The following is a 21,733-nucleotide window of genomic DNA, read 5'->3' on the forward strand; positions in this document are numbered from 1 at the left end:
GGCCAGATGGACAGCTTGGGCCCTCCCTGTGAGGAAGGACTCAATCCACGAGAAGGCTAGGCCTTCTATGCCCGCCGCCCTGACACGATTGAGGAGAATGGAGTGGTCCATCGTATCAAAGGCGGCGGACAGGTCTAATAAGATCAAGGCTTGCGGAAGGTTGGTGTCCATGCCTTCACGTAGCGCATCCATTACCGAGATCACCACTTTCTCGGTGGAGTGCAATGGGCGAAAACCGGCTTGACGAGAAGAAAGACAGTGATTAATTTCTACATGAGTACTTAGGGTAGTTGTGACATGAGTTTCCAGAATTTTTGCTAGATAAGGCAGTAGGGATATGGGACGATAATTGGAGGGGGAGGAAGGATCAGCGTCAGGTTTTTTAATAATAGGTATTACAACCGCTGATTTGTGTAAGCCAGGGACATTTCCTTTCCTTAACGAGTCATTAAGGAGGGTCAAAGGGGGAGTGGGGGAGGTTAGATAAATTTCCCTAAGGATATGGGCTGGGGCGAAATCTAAGGGAGAACCAGATTTGACTCGGTGAAGTAATGGGAAGAATGTGTCCTCAGTTAGTAGTGGAATGAGATTGAGTTTAGGGACAGTGGGCGGGGGGGAGGGATTGACAAATGTGAGGGAGGGTGGGGGAATGTTAAGTTTAATTTTGGCTACTTTGTCAATAAAAAACTCATTGAGCGAGTTACAGAGGGACTGAGAGGGGGGAATGGTAGCTGTGGAAGTCAAATATGAGGAAGTCAATGGCCCAACGTTGGAGCCATCTGGCTCAGAAAACCATCATGTCCCCATGGAGCGCACGGGCTCCTGCAATCAATATGCGCCAATAGCAGAAGAAGGACTGGCCCTGAGCACGGGGGCGCGCACTGGCGGTTTAAATAACTGAAATGTGCCCCCCAAAACGTGGAGTGCCCTGGCCATCGGTGCAGCTGCCCATTGTCAAGTGGGGCAGCTGGGAAACTCTCCACTCTACAGGCCCTGGGCACGCCTTGGGCCCACTGGACCCCCACGGGCCCTAATACAAATATGGCCCACGTTGGAGCCATCTATGGCTCAGTAAACACAGTCTGCCACTTTCAGGGAGCAGACTGGCGTTTGTGCCATGATCGGCACGAACTCTGGAGGACCCCACTCACCGGATCTCTGTCGGGGAGTCTCTCTCGTTGGGGAGACTCCGTCCGGTGTCCTGCTGCAGTCCCCGGGGCCCGCAAGGATCCGGTCTTCTATTTCCCGTGCTGCTGGACCGGCGGCAGTTCTCTCGCGGCGCATCCCTTTCACTCTTGGGAGCCCCGCGCTGCATCGGCGCCCTTTGCCGCCTTCTCTCTTCACCCGGGCCCCACCCTGGGACCCAGGGCTCCTCTCTCCTGCTCTGGGAGGCGGGGTGGGCTCCCGTCCTCCCTCGTCGTGTCACAAGCTTCGGGGCTCCCGCGCACAGCTTCCGGTCCTGCCGCGGCCTTGCCCCCGTCACATGCGGACTTGCCTGACTTCCGGGGAGGCCGCGACGGGACCTAGAGCGGCGATCTCGGTGGCAGCAAAGTCGCGGGGTGAGCACCCACGCACCACAAGGCAAGCAAAGTCGCAGGGTGGGCACCCGCGGACCACCAGGCATAAAAATAAGCAGGGTGGGCTCCCGCATTCAAATTAATAGAATAAAGATGCGGCATTAGCGTGGGGTGGGCACCCGCGAGAGACACCATGATGCGGGGGAATCCCTACGTCGGGATTCCCTCAGAAGATCGCAGTCCAGCGCTGCCAAGACAAGGCACAGGCTCCCTCTCACATCCAAGGGGGCCAATTTAAGGTTAAAGCGCTCCCAGGCGCTAGACGGATGCAAAGGTCCTGGGGCAAAGAAAATCAATCCAAAAAGGTCCCAGGAGTCCCTCAAGCATCCAGGGGCTGGGCAGGTCCCAGGGAGGCAAGCCTTCCCCTGGGCCCCAGCAGCAGCACGCCCCTGGTAGATTCAAGTCAGAACGAGAACACTCTCATGGGGTCACAGCTCCTCTTTTATACACAGGATCCTTTGTCTCCAAAGGTACAGGGAAGGGGCGAACCAGATGCAACTGGTTCCTGAGCACTTTGTTTTGCTCAGCCCCTCTCCCTATTCACAGAACAGGCCAGGGTCATCAGTCGCACCACAGGGGGCAGAGCCAGCATTGTGTGGGGAAAGCCCAGCCCTATTCAGGTCCCAGGTGTACTCCTCCCACTCATCAACATGCAGCTCTCTCCACCCACCACTGGGGCAGACCCATCCTGACTCCTGGGGCCAGGCACACCAGCCGATCACACGCCAGGCAGTCACTGCACATTTATGCCAGTGTCTAGAAGTGGCACTTCTACACTAGCTACTGTAACGCCGCACACATCATCGCGCAGCATTCACTCTCACGAGTTCGCACATGCCAAACTCGACCCTGCACTCCCCACGCATCAGGAACTACCATGGGCACACAGATCCCCCATGCATTCCTATGGGAGGGCAGGTCAGTCTCACTAAACCATACACCGAGCGCACGCGCTTTCCACTGGGACAGTGTGAAAGCTCCTAGAGGCCAAAAACCACTAGTACAACATAGGAAAAAGGCTAGGATAAATGCAAACAGTTCTAGGGGTGAACTTGCCAGAAGGGCCAAGTCCAACACATCCAAAGAAAAATCGTGGCCTGCGCTTGCCCCAAGGAAACGTAAAGAGTTTTGACGCCACCTTAATCTCTATGTGATAGTGCTTTCAAGTTTCAAAAGTGCACAAAACAATAACCCAGACAGACCAGGTTATTGCTCAGCGCTTTGGGAACTGTAGCCTTGGTTAGCCTATTATAGAAACCTGACAAGTGCCAGAATGCAATGCAGGGTGTTTTAACTTATAATCACTCCTTCACTCACTCCTGACCCTTCCACTCACATACCACACTACACATAGTATTGTTTCACCAAGCTCCCGCGTAGTCTCAGGTTGTAGCAAGCCCCGTCCCGCAGCGGGACGGTAAGACACCTATGATGAAACCTGACACCAAAGGCCCTTTTGGTGTGTGAGGGGTATTTTAACAAAGCTGCGTGCTTCCCACCACTGTAGGAAACGCACTTGATCTGGGAGAACATTTTTTTTACATTTCTGGGGTGGTTCCTTTTTTCATACGCACTGCGCTTAATGCCAGAGCCAATTGTCTGCTGCGATTATAACCCCACTCCTTGGAAGGGAGAACACATCTTCACTCCTGTCCTAAGCTTGTCTGAAGCGTTTTGCAGTGTGCAAACACATTAAATGGTAAACTTAAATGAAATGCAGTGGCATAGCCCAATCCGGAGGTGATGGTCGCATGCACAATAGTGTTCGTATGTCTAAGTGGACAAATTCCAATATTTTCTTCAGCACCTGTAGCAAAGCATAGTCCCGCTACTGAAGAGGGCTGAAGGCCAAAGGATAGAGTGTTGTCAAATGTAACCCCCTTGATTTCTCCCCACTACCATAGGCGGAGGGGAGCGCCCAAGTTCCTCCGGCGACTAGTCGTTGGACCATCAAGTGGCCGATTGTCCTAAAAAGAGAATTGTTTCTGGGTGCATTACACATTAAATAGTTCCTATTCATCCAGTCTACCACCTCTAGCAAGTATTTCTTGAACAAGGCCAGCTCAACCGGGTCCTGCTTCTCAAAAGAGAAAATAAGTTGGGTGTCATTGGCGCACGAATCACCTGTTTGAAACGGACGTTTTTGTAGGATTACCCCAAATGTTTTGCCTTCTGCCTCTTCTGTTTTTGACTTTGTTGTTGCTAGGTTTAGGGCTCAGCACTTTACCACTGCTGACCAGTGCTAAAGTGGTGGTGATCTTATCTAAAGTTTGATGACAATTGGTTTATCCATGATTGGTATTTTTGTTTCACTTATAGTCCCTAGTAAAGTGATATACCGTATACCCAGGGCCTGTAAACCAAATGCTACGAATTGGCCTGCAACACTGATTGTGCCACCTACAGAAGTAGCCTTTTAAACCTGACTCAGGCCTGCCACTGGAAGGTCTGTGGGTGCAGTGTATTGCCACCTCAACTTTACATTTCTAATTACTTTCCAAGCCTTAAACTCCCCTTTATTACATGCCCTCCTGTTCCCAGCACGCATAAAAATTATGCACGACGGCCACACGCGCTTTTTCTCGGACCTGAAGGACGCATACAATTGGGCACAACAGCATCTGCAAGGAATCTAAGCCAGTGGCACGCAACAAGGGCTTCGGGAACCTAGAAGTCAGCGATGTCCAAGGAAGAAAATCACTCTAAAACAGTGTAGTTTGCGACCTGAGACCAGTACTTGAAGCTCCCCGGATCTGGACCAAATAGCAGAACGCAGAAAGGCATTACAGGCGGCAGCACAGATCGGCCCGACAGCAGAGAGCTCCGATGAAGAAAAGGGCCCCCACCCTTTTCACACCAGAGGAGGAAGTCCACGACTCAAACACCTCCCGAGATGGTTCGATCACTCCACCAATAGTGACCACACTGACTGTGGACACGCTCGTATAACTAAGGGCACTGAGACACATCCAGACTCCTCAGAGCATCCAGCATCGTCCAAGAGTCTAGATGCCAAACATTAGCAAGACTATATGTAATGTGGGGATTACGTAGGGGAACAATAAGAGAACACCATTCTGCTTAACCGATACAACACACGGTGGGCGGAGGGACCCGACCGGCATCACCTTCTATACTCTCATCCTGCGAAGGGCCACGCAAACCACCGCTAGTGAAAGAGAGACAACGACCCCTCAGTTACCGTACTAAAGCATGTACACACTTTTTAGTTTGGATGTATCGCCCCGAGCGATAGGTCCTAATCGTTCTCCCTATTTTATGGTTATACCCCCTCACCTAACAGATCCACCCAGATATTCTGAAGAATAGTGTGCAGAAGGGCATGTCCACCGAACACGAACAGTTGGCGAACATGCAGGGGATCACCAGGCAGGGACTTGTACTTAGTAGAAAGAACACCAAACCCACTGACAACTTCGAATGCCTACCAAGATCCCTAACACGATATTACGATCATAACCATCAATGTTAGGTATGCGCACAGCACGCAAAAGATACACCATCTACTTTTATATCAAGAGGCAACAAGCGCAAATAGCCAAGCTGCAGGAAACACATTTAATAGCGTTTGAGGCAGACCAGTTGTGCAGGAAATGGTGGGTAGCTATCTATGCCACGACTTACTCTGCCTTTCCCCGGGGCACCCTGATCTGGCTCCGACCAAGGACCCCTTTCCTAGAAATTAAACACACGATAGACAAAGACGGCCGATATACCCTCCTGGAAGGGCTCTTAGAAGGCCAGCCGATACTCCTGGGGAGTATAGCTGCTCCCAATGTCGACCAGGACAAATTCTGGGAACACCTCAACGGGGTACTAGCCCAATACACCAACTCTGTGGCTCCTAGGGGGCGACTACAATTGCACACAAGACCGTCACCTCGATAGGTCCCCCACTTCCGCCCTACTCCCCAGCACATAAGCAAGCGGAACGGTTTCAAACTTGGGTGACACAATGGACGCTGGCGGATGTGTGGCGTACCCGAAACCCAGATGCTTAGACTATACTCCTTTCACTCGATTCCCCATCACTTACGGGTGAGACTCGATAGGTTCCTCTGTTCTACCTCACTCCTTCCTAAAACCCAGTATTCGGACTATTTGGGCCGGGTCCTATCGGATCATGACACCCACGTAATAACCCTCAGAGGCCCCCCCCTTCCCCCAGTGCCAAAATGGAAACTACCGCGAGAGTGCCTAACAGACCTAGTGTTTCGCCACCACCAGGAGAATAGCATTTGCGACTATTTCACAACAAACGCCCATACAGCAGCATCAAGATCGCTGGAATGGGATGCTTTTAAAGTAGGCGTGAGGGGGCAGATCGCAGGGGTCCAGAAAACGCTACAAACGGCGCTCCTACGAGCGGAGACTACATTGGCGACACGAAGGACGCAGACGCGAACACGGCCACCACAGCACAAGTTGCGATGGCCAAGACAGCCTACGCAGAGACACTGCGGGATCTGCGCAAGTACAACTTCAGGGTACATGCGGCCAGAGCTCATAGGGAAGGCAATAGAGCAGGGACACTACTGGTATGGTTGGCCCACCAAGATACAGAATTAAAAAACCATCACAGAATAAATAGACCAGACAGGGACTCACCAACACTTGCAGGTAGAAATTTTACACATCTTTCATGACTTCTACTCCGAGATCTATTGATGCCTTGCACCAGGCTGTCCGCAGCTGATAGAACAATTCCTAAGCCCTTTAGCTATACCACATATCCCACCAGAAGACAGGGGCGCCCTAGACGAAAAGATTGTGTCTGTAAATGTTTCCCACGCAATCTGCGCAACAAAGCCCCGGGCATTGACGGGTTCCCATTGGAGTACTATGGCACATTCTCCAGTCAACTGGTGCCCTGGATAGTGGATATGTATGAGGACGCACTGGAATGTGGTGAGATGCCAAGCTCACTTAGAATCAGTCCTGGTGATGTTCCCAAAACCGGATCGCGGCTCCCGGCCTCATAGAGGCCGATAAAGCTACTAAATGCAGACTTTAAAAATTATGGGGAAAATTCTAGCGGACCAGTACTCCCAAATCCTCATACCAGGGCGCAATACGTCCCAGAACTTGCGCAGGTTATTCCACTCGCAGGACAGAGCAGGTCCCCAGTTCCCTAGTGGTGTGCCTAATTCTCGATCTAGAGAAAGCCTTCAACACCCTCCTTTGGCCCTATTGTTTGCCGTTCTCCGACGTGATCTGGGCCCGACTCTACTTGGGTACACAAGACTCCTATACATAAACCTCATGTCAAGGGTACGATTGGGCAAGTATATCTCCGCCCTGCTCCTGGTAGCGAGGGGTACTCTACAGGGTTGTCCCCTCTCCCCGTTACGGTTTTCTTTGGTAATCGAACCCTTGGCGATACGGTTGCGCCAGGAAGGAGAGGCCTGGGGTATCCAGATAGCGAGCACGGTCCATAGCGTATCATTATACGCGGACGGCCTGCTACTGTATGTGCGCGACATTACCTCCGACTTAACCCCAATATGGGCAGTGCTACGGGAATTCGCAGAAGTCTCAGGCCTCAGGATAAACTGGGACAAATTCACGATCTACCCGCTTAGTCCACACCTAGCCCCCCTCGACATTACAATAGGGAGCCAGAGAATCGCGTGGAGGAGTGAGGCACCCAGGTACCTCTGAGTACGTCTGTACCATTCCCCAAGCGACATTTATGAAGGGAGCCACCATAAGGTGCTGGCAGGAATTAGGAAGGCATTGAGCTTCTGGAAGACTCTGCCCTTGGCCCCCATCGGGCGTGTGGCTTTAGCCAAAATGATCATCGTCCCAAGGCTACTATACCACTGCGCCAACCTTCCAGTCATTCCTCCTCGCCCCTTGATCCGAGAACTAGACACCCTCCTCACCTCTTATTTGGGGAGCGGGCCGGCAAAGAGTAGCCCTATCTAAGCTACTCCTGCCAACAGATCAGAGGGGACTTGGGGCTTCAGCCTTTGAGGCATACTTCTTAGCGGCACAACTATAATGGCTCTCGCATTGGACCGCTGAACGCCACATGGGTGAGACAACTTCTGACACAGAGCATATATCCCTGTCGGCAATCAGGCATATGCTCTTGCCCGGCACTAAGCCCCAGCGCAAGTGACGATAGCTCGCACCTGTATGTTGTGCATACATCGCATGTCCAGGGGAGGCCCCCGTACTCCCCATTGCTTCTGTTGGTAGGGTTGCCCAACAGGGAAAAATATTACACAGTCCAAACGTGCTTTCGCCGACTGTGCCAACTTTTCCATCTTGGGTGACCTAAACCTACATTTTGACACTCTCTCTGGCCTGACAGTGCGCTCCATCTCTGCTGACCTGGAGGCCTTTCAACTTCCCCAGGTGGTGTCTCAGCCTACTCATTTGGGGGGGCATATTTTGGATCCCCTGTTTTCTAATCTGGTGGGGATTCAAATTAAGTCTGTCTCTCCGGTGGAATGGACGGACCACTTCTTGGTGTCTGTCCTTTGCCCGGTCTCGGCCACTCCTTTCATCTCTTCGGCCAGAAGGGTTCTGAAGAGGGCATGGAAAAAGCTTCGGTTAGAGGACTTACATCGTCTTCTATTAGAGGAGCCGCTGGGCCCTTTGACGGATGTGGAAAAGGGGTATGACCTCTTCTGTTCTTGGATAACTAGGGCCTTGGACTCTCTGGTACCCATTGTGTCAACTAAAATCAATTCCAGAGAGTCGAGTCCCTGGTACGATGACACACTCCGGGCCCTAAAGGGAGCCTGTAGACGAGCAGAGAGGGCTTGGAGGAAAACCTATGGGGCTGAGCTAAAAGCTGCATATGCCAAGTCCGTTAAGCTCTACCATCGAGCTATCTGCCGAGCCCGTGCGGCTTTTTATGCCATCGAATTCCGGAACAGTCCGAATCCGTCCAAAGCTATCTTTAAGGCCGTAAAAGATCTTACAGCAAAGCGGACTACCTCTACGACCGTAAGCTCCCTTTCCCATTGTGAATCCCTTGCATCTTACTTCTTGGGGAAGGTCCAAGCTATATATAGGACATTCCCTAGCATAGGGTCCACTGAGGAAAGTATAATTGGGGTTCATCACCAGACTACCTTGCTTGTTTTTCCCCCCCTTACCTCGGATGGTTTTGATTAAACTTGCGTTGCAAGTCAAATCTGGGTCCCCATCTGATCCAGTAAGGCCCACTCTCTTCCGAGATCAAGCTTTTATGGGGCGTACAGCCGTATGCTCCTTGGTCAACCTTTCCTTGGAAACAGGAACTGTTCCATCTAAGTGGAAACAAGCTGTGGTGTCCCCGATTATTAAAAAGCCCACCCTGGACCCTTCTAAGCCTGAAAGCTATCGCCCCATTTCGTTGTTGCCCTGGCCAGCCAAGATTACGGAGGCCCATGTGAACTTGGCCCTGTCTGAACATCTGACTCGGACCAATGCCCTCGACCCCTCACAAAACGGATTCCATATTGGGCACAGTACGGAAACTGCGCTACTTGTGATGGTGGAACATCTCCGGGCAATGTTGGATGCTGGTCAAACGGCGGCGCTTATTTTGTTAGATCTTAGCGCCGCCTTTGATACGGTAGATCACAGCATCCTCCTGCGTCTGCTCGAGGAGACTGGTATTGGCGGTCGGGTGTTGCAATGGTTCCGCTCCTTTTTAGATGACCGTTCCTTCTGTGTTGCCATCCCTCCCTTCAAGTCCAACTACCAACCACTGGCCATGGGGGTTCCGCAAGGGTCCTCGCTGAGTCCCACGTTGTTCAATCTTTACGTGAGACCGCTGGCAGATGTCGCTAGGCAGTGGGGCCTTACTTTAGTCTCATATGCTGACGACACTCAGCTGGCGGTTACTCTCAGCGGGGATGCGGAGATTGAGGCCCCCAGGTTTCAGTCCGGACTGAAGGCGGTGGCTAGCTGGCTGACAGGCAACTGCCTTCAGCTTAACGCCAGTAAAACAGAGGTGATGGTCGTCGGGAAGGGTGTGGAGCTGTGGGGCGACCACTGGTGGCCTCCAGAGTTGGGACCTACTCCGATCCCGGTATCGGAAGTGAAAAATCTGGGGGTATGGCTGGATGCGGGCCTATCCTTTGTTGGCCACACTAAAAAAACCGCGGCCTGTTGTTTCGGTCTTCTGAGGGGTTTGAGACCTGTTCTCAAGTTCTTTGATGCCCCGACCAGGCAACTGGTAATCCAGGCTACCATCATCTCTCGCCTGGATTATGCCAGTTCTCTCCTGGCTGGGGCTAATCAGTCTGAACTAACCCGTCTACAACGGGTTCAGAATGCTGCGGCTAGGGCGATCGTGGGCTTGCCCAGATTCTGCTCGGTGACAGGTGTCCTTCGCTCCCTACACTGGCTTCCGGTCAGGAAGCGTATCCTCTTCAAGGTACTGTGTCTTGCTTTTAAAATCCTGCGAGGCACAGGTCCGGAGATCTTGTCGAGTTGTCTGTCGTTCTATGTTCCTGCCCGCAGCCTTCGTTCTCAGGGTCTGGCCCTTGCGGTGGTTCCCAGATTTAGGCTTAGCCGCATGGGAGGCCGCTCGTTCAGGGTTATGGCTGCGTCAGCATGGGACTCCTTGCCTGTTGAGATCCGCATGTTGGAGGACCTTTTGACCTTTCGGAGGGCTATAAAAACCTTCTTGTTTTAGCCCTCTTTTAGTATCTGTTTTTAGCTTGTGGTTATGTTACGTGCTTCCTTGTCTCTGCGCTAGGACGCTCCTTGGCTGGAGTATCTGTGCGCACAATAAATAACCGTAACATAACATAACAAACAAGTGTGGATCGACAGCTCACTGACTGAGTTGGAGTCCCTCTTTGAGGACGGGCGATTGCGATCCTACGATCAGCTAATTGAGGAATATGTTCTCCCCCCCGGGGCAGTTCCTACTACCTAGAATAATTATAGCTAGCAGCTACCTGTTTTGGGATCCAGACGAAGGAGAGCCATTGACACATCCAGTAATACATACCATACTACAAATGCGGGCGGGCAGACACCTCATCACCTGGCTGTATAAAGCCATTTGGGAATTACTACTCAAATCACTAACCTCGCTGCGACAGACGGAGGAGGACTTGGATCGACCGCTCCATGACAAGGAGTGGGCGCAGGCTATGGAATACCCCAAAAAGGTCTCTAGAAACGCGCGCTTTAAAACCCTACAATTTAACATCTTACACAGGACGTACCTAACGCTAGGGTACCTACAGCGCTTCTATCCAGATGCACAGTTCCTTTGTCCTCTATGTCTGGCTCCTGCAGCGACTTCAAACATGTTCTGGGGGTGCCCTACACTACAACAGTACTGGAATTACATCATGAGGCACTCCGCACTACCACGTACACTCCAGGGTCCAAAACATGGGAGGCGTGCGCAGTAGTTCAGAAGACGGAAAACTGATAAAGTACAGGTTCGATTCACATCCCTTTCACTACTCCTTGCAAAAAGAGGACTAGCAATGCACTGGCAAGGCCCAGAGGGACCCCAGTGGAGGCCTGGGTGGGAGCAGTTAAGAAGTGGGACGCAGCAGAGGAGGAAGCGATACGAAATGAGGAAGTGAATGGAATACGCAAACACCACATATCCATGGAATGGGCACAACTATTATACCAGTTTAGCCAGCAAACCACACTAGCAGAACCAGCCGAGGCACCCCATACCCAGACAGCACCCGCCATACCAATAGGACCCGATGACGGACACGAGTCGGAGCGCACACAAACCGGAGACGCCCTATAGCAGTGTTCGTCCCGGAGCACAACCTCCGGTTAACACAAGAGGTAATCCCGTCCCCCTCCAATCGTCAGCCGCCAAGTCACCACGTACACCTGCTCCCCCAACCCGCTGCCAAAGTGCTATAAAGCGGTTTGCTTCACTGTCATACACTACTAAACCTGCTCCTCCCACCCCGCTGCCCCAAATCAATACCCCAGTTCAACACCCATGGGTAGACGTAGCTCCTCAGCCAGGATACAGACAATCTGCAGGACACATACGATCAACGTAGATGGCCTCAATATATATGCAATACCGGGACTGTAATGACGTTTACTGGCAGATAAGTAAGAAGATAAACACCAATGTAAAATCAATTGCCTAAAGCATCTGTTTATCTATGCATGTCATTGAAGTACAGGAAATGTTTATGCTCCACTGTATCTAAATTGTTACAACCTAATAAAAAGATTTAACAAACTCCCCTTTATGACATATCAGTCGTCCCAAAGTTATACCCTAGGTACCCCTAAGGGCAGGGTACGATCAGTGGAAGGTAGGACATGTACATTTTTGTTTTACATGTCCTGGTAGTGACAACCACCCAAGTTCGTTTTCACTCCTGTGAGGCGTGCTCCTCTTCTAGGTTAGCATTGGGGATTCCTTAAATACCCTGTTTAAAGTGCAATTCCTGATTGCAAACGAGTAGCTGCTTTGTTTTGTATCATTGGATTGGTAATGACCAATCCTCTTTTAGTAGTAAAGTTAGAGCTGGTATTACTAATCTAGAAATGCCACTTTTAGAAAGTGGACATTTCTCTGCTGTTAGTGCAGACGTGTAAGGCACACAAGAGAGCTATGTGCATTACCTCTAGACAGCCAGAAGAACAGGACACTCAACTGCATCCACATCTATCGGTCTTCCTGGGCAAGATGAAGGGGAGGAGCTGACATGTACACCTTAACAAGTAGTGGATTTGGCCTCCAACAAAACACTGATTTCCCACCGCTCCCCCCCCCCCCCCCCCCCCCCATAAACAGAATTTACCCCGCAAAGGCTTTGAGTTGTAGTCCCCTCCACTTCAAGGACACAATTGGGTATAGGTATTGGGTCTATGACCCTTCTCACTAGTTCAGGAGTAAGGAAACTGTGCCAAGAAGATGAGATGTGCTACTGGAGGGACTACCACTTTGCTAACTGCTTTGCTGTGTTGGCCTGCTGGTTGCTGGGCTACAGACGAGACTGCCACTTTGCTATCTGCTCTAATGTGTTTGCCTGCCAACTCTGACCTGGGCGGTGAGCAGAACTGGACCTGTTCTCTGCAACCTTATTCAACCTAAGTAACTCTAAGGGCTTGTTGGCTTGCCCACTGTTCAAGAAATCTCAGGGCCATCAAAGATTTCATTTGTACAAAGGACTGCTGCTAGGCTCTGCTAATCCGGAGTCTGACTCTGCCTGACTTGCCCTAAACCATTCCTGGGCCTTTGCAGAGTGTCAGCAGCTGCTTTTGGACATCCGCATGCATCCACACGGTGTACTGATCAAGAACCACTATGTCTGACTGCTTGAGCGCAAACCATCGTGTTTGTTGAGTTCACCGAAGCTGCAGCGCCTGAAGGCAGTCCAGCATGACCTGGCACACTCTGCCTGCATCAAGAAAAGACTGGTGTCTGCCCTCTTGACTCTAATCACTGCATCGTGTCCAGCAAGGGATGACTCCTGCAACGTGGGTCCTGGGGCCAACTCCACCACTGCAATCCACCAAGAAAGGTGCTGTGCTCTTCAGGCATTACGGGCTCTTGTGGTCGGCCCGATTGGAGCGAGTAGATCAATCTCCCGCAAACTTGACATTGCATATTAACTGTAATAACTTTGGAGGCATTACTTTGTACGGACTCGGGGAGAAGGTCTGTTCCCGATCCACTGCGTGGATCGCTGTCCTTTCCCCAGCGTAATCGTAAAGAACCTACTGAATACGCGAGGGCTCTTTTAGAATAGTACATACTTCAAGTATTTGTAACTTGAGATGCTTTAATTGGATTTTCATCTTTTTTTGAAGAGTAAGAGATACTATTTTCATACCTCATTGCGGAGGCTTTTTTTTTTTTTGGTGTTTTCACTTTGTTGCTGTATCCACATATGCTCCGTTGCTTTACACGTTGCCTCTTATGTTAAGCCTGACTACTCCGTGCTAAACTACCCGAGGGTGAGCACAGGCTGATTTAAGTGTGTGACTGACTTACCCTCACTAGAATTGCTGTTACTACTTGGACAGGGTACATACCTCTGCCAACTAGAGACCCGATTTCTAATAACCATGATGCCGAATTGTTCAATAATGTGAGCCAGCTGCGGCATGTACACATTAAACTGTGCATCTCAAAGAGGAGCCCTGGGGGATGCCGTATTCCATCTCTTTAGGTACTGAGAATAAAGGCTACAAAAATCCAATTGTTCCTTGTCTGCTAAAAACAAAGATTAAATCCAACTCAGAACTGTACCACAAATCCCCCCCCCCCCCCCCCCCCCCCCAAGGTTCACCGTGCACTTACTAAAAAATATTTGACTCCCATTTTTACCTTACAGTTCAAACAAGGCTATTCTTTTGAGTAGTGTATGACAGTGAAGCAAACCGCTTTGTAGCACTTTGCAGTTGCTAGGCCCCTGAGGAAAGATCAAAAAGAAATGTACATTGGGACTGGGACTGGTGGGAAAGCAATAGAGTGGGACGTCTATGGTAGAGAGCGAAGGAGGAGGTACCTAGATAGAGCATGGAGACCTCTGTGATAAAAATAATTGTGTGTGCGCGCTACTGTTTCGGAAGTTCACATTTGCGAATGTCGTGGGCTTATATCTAGGCTGATGAACAGCGGTCTTGGGAAATAATTTTTAAACTTTGTGCTGAGTGAACATAGTAGATTTTTTACATAAGTTAATTTACTTTTGCTAAGGGCAGTATAAAAATGGTACATGAGTGTTTCTGAGCCATTAAATGTTGGATTAATTTTGTATAGTATCTGCTGGATTGGTATTTTTATTTTTGAGAAATCCTGTTTTTCAAAAGAATTGGGATAGATTTAATGATAATACTAAAATGTTAATCTCGTAGCAAATAGCTACTGATGAGAGTGCTGCATAAATTTTTTCCATGCTACATAATTCAGCGAACAGTGCACATCATTTGGTCTTGTATTGCCACAGATGTCCTCTCTCCCTTGTTTTATCCTGCCCCACAGATTTAACCTTTCCCCGATTCTGCCCTACATCAGCTATCCTTTCCTAATAGGGCAGTCCTGATGGCTTCCTTTCTTCAACCTAAACCTCCCCTTCTCCTCTTAACTTATTATTACCTCTGTTATTTCTCTTTTTCACCAGTGTAATGCTTTCTAATCTCCTTTTTTCAGTAAAATCTCAACGATTAGTTAAATTACTACCTAAAGGCATATTACATGTATCCTTGAATAATTCTGGTATAGGACAGTACCATGATAATGCTACTTTGATGTCAAGTTATCATATGTCAAGAATAGTTTTCTGTTTTTGCAAAGAAAATCAGATCTGTCCTTAGTGTTTCTGACCCCTGTAGCTGTCATCAGAGGTCCTTTAAGTCACACAAAAATAATATACAGAAAAAGGCTTTAGATAAACCTGCTTGAGCCATTGGCTGGTGTGGGTCAATCTCCATTCACCATTGACTGGATTCCTGTCTTCCTCACTCTGTACCAGCCCGTGGTATTTCATGATTCTGTACATTTTGACATTAACATTTTAAATTGGTGACTGGGCTCAAAGTCGTTCCTAGTGGCTTTTATGTTACCAGTGAATTTTATGCCTCCATCACCCATTTGAAAACTAATAGCACCCAGGTATTCCCTTGCTGATTCTGTCTGACTCCAATAATATTCTCGTATATGGCACATTGCACCGAACTACACTGCCAGTTAGCCATCAGTGAATGCTCTCACCCACATACCTGAAGGCAACTGGAGCCGTGCTGTGGTTAACGTCTAAAGCGGAACCATCTGCTACTTTTATACTTTCCTCCGCCCCCTCCACTTAACTACGGCTGCTGCAACCTGCTGTTGTAGGTGTTCAGGCTTGATAAACAGGGAAGTAAGTGCTTATGAGGCTACTAACCGGCTTTGTCCAGAGAGGCCTACTTTCTTCCTCGTCTCATGTGGTCGCCCACTGGCGCAGATGGCTGATTCTCCAAGCCAGATTTGTAGATATGCAAAATAATGTTGCTTTTGCGGGCCCAGCACAGAGGCAGTACCACCCCATACGCTCATCTAGCGCACTGCTGGAGGGCAGGACCAGCCTTCAAGCAGCTGAAATGAGTTTTTAGATAGGGGTGGTGATGTTGGGAGTTAGCTGTCACAGCGGGCTGGCACCCTGTGTCACAATGCCCAGAGGCTCTCTTCTGAACCAATCTGTTTCCAAGCACAGGTACTCCTAGTGCCCAACTGTGGCTGCCAGGCACGCTGTTGAGTAAAAACGATTGCTATGGCAGAAATTGTCTGAACCCAGAGCATTCAAGCTTCCGCTACTGGGCTCCACAGCAGCCATAGTTTCGACACCTGGTCACAGTTGTGGTAATGCTAATTGGGAATGCAATTTTTTTTTTTATATTGGTATCCCCTCTGTTGTGCACGGAGTAGCACTGTTCCAAGGTGGCAGTTGTGTTCGATTTGTCTTTGGGAAATGCGAGTGCAAGCACTGGCGTGTGGAAGTGATGTCTGCTGCAGTGTGCACCTGGTGTGTACCTCACCTGTTCTCACACTCGTGGATTATATTGACGATCTGGAGCATAGTTATTGACAGGACTGGTAATTTCAGAAGGAAAGCAGCACAATCCTTTCTACTATGCTGTTGGTATTTGCATATTACATATTGCGCCATTGATCTGGTTTCATAGTTCTTTCCATTCCAAGATTTCCAGCAGACTGGTGTCTGGAAACCTTTTACTATTGAAGGTTTTGTGGTCGGTGTGTAACACTGCATGGTGTGACTTACTTCGTTTGAGGCTGTTGGTTGGAGAATACAACACCTTTATTGCTTTAGTGTACTTAAGCTGTAAGACTGAAAGTTCATCCAAGTGTTGCCACCCAGTTATGTAATAACCAGCCCTCTAAAGCAGTGCTTTTGAATTAAATACTCTGGACATTTTAGGCAGGAAAAAGTTGAAAATGTATTTCCAAAGCTGGCCTTGTTTATAGCCGAAGTGCCTCTTTACTGATTGGTGAGTGTGTGTGTGTGTGTGTGTGTGTGTAATTGGCATAGGTAAGTGGGAGAGTGCAAGAATGAGGCAGTAGTTTCTGAATGAATGAATGGTCAGTGATTAGTTACATAGACAATCGGATGGATGGTGAGTTATTTAGGTGCATGGATGAATGGATAAGTGAACATAATGTAGAGGCAGTCTGGACCGGTTGACTTTCCAAATGTGTTTATATGTTTTTTGGTATCATTACCGCTTTCTGCTCTGGTTGATACACCACTTAATAACGATGATGTTTCTCCTTTCGTCTTTTTTTATTTTTGTTCAGTCTCCTCCAGGAAAAGTAACCGATGCTGTGAAAGCTGCCATCGATGCAGGTTATCGCCACATAGACGGCGCCTACGTCTACGAGAATGAGAACGAAGTGGGGGAAGGAGTCCGTCAGAAAATCCAGGAGGGCGTTGTTAAGCGAGAGGACCTGTTTATCGTCAGCAAGGTACAGTTTTGAGGGAGAAGCTTGTGCCCCTGCCAGGCAGACTCCATGCTGTACAAAAATATGAATGTTTACAGTGTGGTAGACATGAAGGATGTTTGGGGGACAAAAGCACACTCAAAACTGATAGGAATGTGCCCCTCTGTCGTGGAGATGGTGTCTTTCCAAATGTGTATGTTTACAGTGTGGTTTGTAGCTTTCATAGATGAAGTGAAGGGTGTTTTTGGAACACGAGCGCTCTAAAAATTGATAGGAAGGTGCCTTTCTTACACGTGGTGAGTGTAAATTGTATTGGAAATATGTAAAGCTGCAATCTGGAGACCAGTACATACTTTTACCAGGCCTTACTGTCTATACTCCGACAGATACTCAAGTAGGACAGGCTTCTTGAACAAATCTTTTTAGATAATTGTGACAGCTGCTATGAAGTTTTTCGCCTGCATGTTTGTGGGGTGGGCTAGCTAGTCTATTCAGCGTTTATGACTATTGATGAGGAGCCTCTGGAAGCAGGGATCCATTGCTTACCTGCAATCCTAGTTCTCTTCCAGGGGAATCCTCCTCAGTCATCAGCAACCCTCCCACCTCCTTGGGCTAAATTTTAATGCAGCCTCTTACATATCCTTTGGATTCCATACCCCCGTAAAAAAGACCGGATGTATCTGTCACCTGTGAGGCATGATGGGTTACAGGGGTTCCTCTGAGGCCTTGAAGGCACGGTGCCAGTTTTTCTCTGAATACAGTATTTGAGCTAAGAATGTCTCGTATATCCTTTCATTTTCCTCTTTAAATAAAGGTTGTCGTATAATTTTCTGGGATTTTATTCTGTTTGAGAGATATCTTGGATATTGTTGGGTGATTTAAAATGAAAATTAATTTTTAACCTCCGCCATAGGCTGCAGATATATTATAAGTACTAAGTTTAATTTTATATATAATCTCCCAAATCCGCCTGGCGCCGAAAGAAAAAGCGGGCACTCCAGGATGCACATGCAAGTACAGAATTATTCCTTTCACGGATCTCAGCCGCTCTGACGCGTTTTGGCTGTAAACCGCCTTTGTCACAGTGAACAGACCCCATTTCCCATAGACAATACATACATACATACATACATACACAGAGGCTATGGACACTACGCGACATGAGTTACTACAACTTCACTAGCCTCAGTGTATCCAAAGTACATGTTACACTGCAATTCATTTATACAATGTAGAAATCACCCAAACATAATTCCAGTGTACAAATTAAAATTCCAAAATAGAGTAACATAATTTATATTCCATTACACACACAGGGGTGAATTGTACACATAAAAGACCCTATAACAAAAATATCAAATGGGAATAAACAAATTTAAAAATAAAAATGAGAATGAAAAAAAATTGATTAAACTGGGCTTCCATGTAAAGTGGACTTCACGGTTATGGCCCAAGACTGCTAATTTTCATATCTCTGAAGGGTATAAATACAGTAGTTGGATGCACAATTTAAGCACTGTTTGAGTTCCCTTGTGTGTAGTCCGGGGCACTCTAACCTCCAGGTTAGCGCTGCGCTCTAGCTGCTTTTCCTTCCGCATCCGCCCAGCAGAAAAGGGGCGGATGATGCGGCCGTGCCGTTGGTGCGCCGAAGGCAAGCCAGTCTGCACCCGATCGGGCCCAGGAGCCAGACCCCCTGTATCTCACACGAGAGAAATGCTTCATTATTCCGCAGACCAGCTCTATTATCTTCGAGAGGCCATGACACATGTGTGGCCACATAATTTCGCTGACTAACAGGAGGAAATGCCCTCACTGTCCATTTGAATTTGTTGCCCCTGTCACAGCCCCACTGGTCAAGATTCCACCTCAGGCTGCTTATAAAATGTTCCTATTAAATTGCCGTTCAATGCCTAAGCATGCAACTGAAATCAGGTTTTTGCTGGAAGAAGAAAAACCGGATGCGTTGTTTCTTACAGAAACATGGCTTACCAATACGTCTGATCCGGTAGTGGTCCAAGTTCTTCCTCCTGGATATTTGATCCTGAGACGTGACCGGGAACTCATTAGAGGAGGTGGCTTAGCTATTATTTATAAAGACACAATCAACTGCCACATATCTGCGCACCCAATACCTGATTGTGAAAGCCTCTCCTTTGCTCTTGGTTTCTCCTTCACTTGTACTTTCTCGGGGGTTCTATTATATCGTCCCCCGGGGCTATTAGTCTATTCAGTCGGGACCTCCCTGAGATAATCGCCAAGTCAGTCAGCTCTCTATCTAATTTCTCTGTACTAGGTGATTTTAATTTTCATTTTGATGACATTTATTTACCTGTTACAGAGGAATTGACTGACCGTTTGGGTGCCCTTTTGCTCTATTTAAAAGTGACTGGCTCCACCCATCTCAAAGGCCATCTACTGGATCCTATCTTCTCCATCATTAACAACCTTGCTGTTGAAAAGCCAATCCCAATACCATGGTCAGTCCATCATTTGATCCCTTTTTCGTTGTCCCCTCTGGTCAAGAGTATGCCAGTGGGAACAGTAAAAAAGCTGAGCCGCAATTGGTCCAAATTCTCTATTGATTCTTGGGAACCTATTCCTAAGAACACCAGGCCTGTGCTTAATGCAAATCCAGTCGCGGCCAACAATAAGTTCAATAAATGGCTTGAATCTTCACTAGATTTTGGTGGTTCCCAAAAAATGGATGACCAATAAAGGATCCAATAGAGTAGCGTGGTACTGCCCAAAGTTAAGAGAGATGAAGCAAAATTGTAAGTGTTTGGAGAGAAGATGGAGGAAAGACTTCTCCATCCTCAAGAAAATTAAATGGAGAGGCGATCGAAGCATATAAGGTTGAAAATAGAAGTTCTCAATCCTCATACTACGAAAAAAGGATCACCTCAGCCTCCAACTCCCCTCGGGGAAATTTTTCGAATTGCAAAATCTCTTCTTAATCCTCCCCTGCCTTCTTCTCTACCTGATGACACCTTAGTGCGCTGCAACAATTTGGCAGTTTTTTTTAATGTTTTTTTCCTTTTTTTTGTTTAAATCCAAGATTTCTATTCTACATTCCCCTTGTCCTCAGCACATCAAAATGTGTTACCTTAGATTAACCAGTATCTAACCCAAGATTGGACTTGAATTGCCTAAAACACTATCTCAACCAACTGAAATCTGGCTCCCCTACAGATGCGCCACTCTGTCTTTTTGGAGAAGAATTAATGTTTTCATCCTTCACAAACTGGCTTCAGACCCCAAAAAGGCACGGAGACTGCCCTGTTGGTAGTAGTAGAAGAAGCCAGAAAAATCCTGGATGTCGGAGGCTCCGCGACAATAGTTCTTTTAGACCTCAGCGCGGCCTTTGACACGGTTAACCATCAACTACTGATCCAGAGACTCGGTGAGGTTGGAGTGGGAGGGATGGCACTTAAGTGGCTGGAGTCCTTTTTAGAGGATAGATCGTTTCAAGTTTTTGAGGATGGATTCATCTCTGAAGGCATGCCACTCAGGTTTAAGGTTCCTCAGGGTTCTTCCCTGAGCCCCACGCTTTTTAATGTTTACATGAGCCCCCTGGCTGAGGTTGTTAAGTCTTTTGGCATTCAGATTATCACGTATGTGGATGACACTTAGCTGATTGTCTCCCTTAGTCAACGTGATAGCGCTGCAACTGATCTAGTTTGCTGTCTCGAAAGGGTGTCTGCCTGGATGGAAGACTCTTACCTGAAGCTTAATGGGGCTAAAACTGAGGTGATGTTCCTGGGCAAAGCCTCCCCCTTAAATGCTAGTTCATTCTGGCCCAGGTGTCTGGGTCCAGATCCCCCTTCTAAAGAACAGATTAAAAGCCTTGGTGTTTGGTTGGACAACCATCTACATTTTAAGGAACAAGCACGTAAAGTGGCAGGAAGTTGTTAGGGGATTTTGAAGAAGATTAGGAACATCCACCCCCTACTGCCTTTTAATGCCAGGAGAGCATTGATTCACTCCCGACTTGATTATGTCAATGTTCTTTATTTAGGATCTCCTTGTTCAACTATCAAAAAATTGCAGACGGTACAGAATTGTGCTGCACGCCTCCTTACGGAGCCCCCACAATCGGGAATCTGCAAGGTCTTCTATTGCCACCCTTCACTGGCTTCCTGTCGCGGAAAGGGTTCAGTTTAAAGCACTGTGCATCACTCCTAAGATAATGGCATCTAAGGGCCCACCCATTCTCCGGTCCATCATCTCCCCTTACTGTCCCAATAGGTCCTTGCGTTCAGGGAATACGTTTCTGGCTACTGTTCCCAGGATAAAAAGGTCCCGGAGTGGTAGACGGCTATTCACCTAGAACGCTGCGAAATTGTGGAACAAGCTACCTGATTATATTTGTCTTGAGGATAGCTATTTGACCTTCCGAAAACTTTTCTGTTTCTGTGAATACCATCTTCAGTTCCACGATGACTCCGCATTTATAATGCTGGGAGGCCTTCTGGTAGCCATGCGCTTTAGAAATGCAGATTCATTCATTAGTTCGTGATGTGAGTGCCACAGTTTGATGTTCCTAATGTTATGTTTTCTGCCCCATTAGTCGTATTCAGTAATGTAATTTTGTTGTTGGAAGATGAACTGTTAAATTTTCTTCCAACAAAAGAGATTCACCTGAGCCCATAGAAACTTGGCACAGATTGATTGGAGTAACTGCAGTTGGACACGGGTGATTTATAGTGGGACTGATCTAAAAAAAAAATATAAAACC

At 48.2% G+C, this 21,733-nt stretch overlaps 1 protein-coding gene and 1 long non-coding RNA gene across 3 annotated transcripts in view; one reads left to right on the top strand and one right to left on the bottom strand.

The window, feature by feature from the left end:
- Window positions 1-21,733, bottom strand: part of LOC146854178 (uncharacterized) — a 265,426-nt gene that overhangs the window by 170,831 nt on the left and 72,862 nt on the right. The window lies entirely within an intron of this gene.
- The window catches only part of LOC146854179 (aldo-keto reductase family 1 member B1-like), a 217,432-nt gene that overhangs the window by 91,786 nt on the left and 103,913 nt on the right, over window positions 1-21,733 (top strand). For both annotated transcript variants that reach the window (XM_085651951.1, XM_085651952.1), the window contains exon 2: window positions 16,855-17,022. In XM_085651951.1, the coding sequence (XP_085508077.1) occupies window positions 16,855-17,022 (168 nt within the window). The remainder of the gene's footprint in view (window positions 1-16,854; window positions 17,023-21,733) is intronic.

Source organism: Triturus cristatus, chromosome 4_1 (genome assembly GCF_964204655.1).
Source record: "Triturus cristatus chromosome 4_1, aTriCri1.1, whole genome shotgun sequence".
Taxonomy (NCBI): Eukaryota; Metazoa; Chordata; class Amphibia; order Caudata; family Salamandridae; genus Triturus; species Triturus cristatus.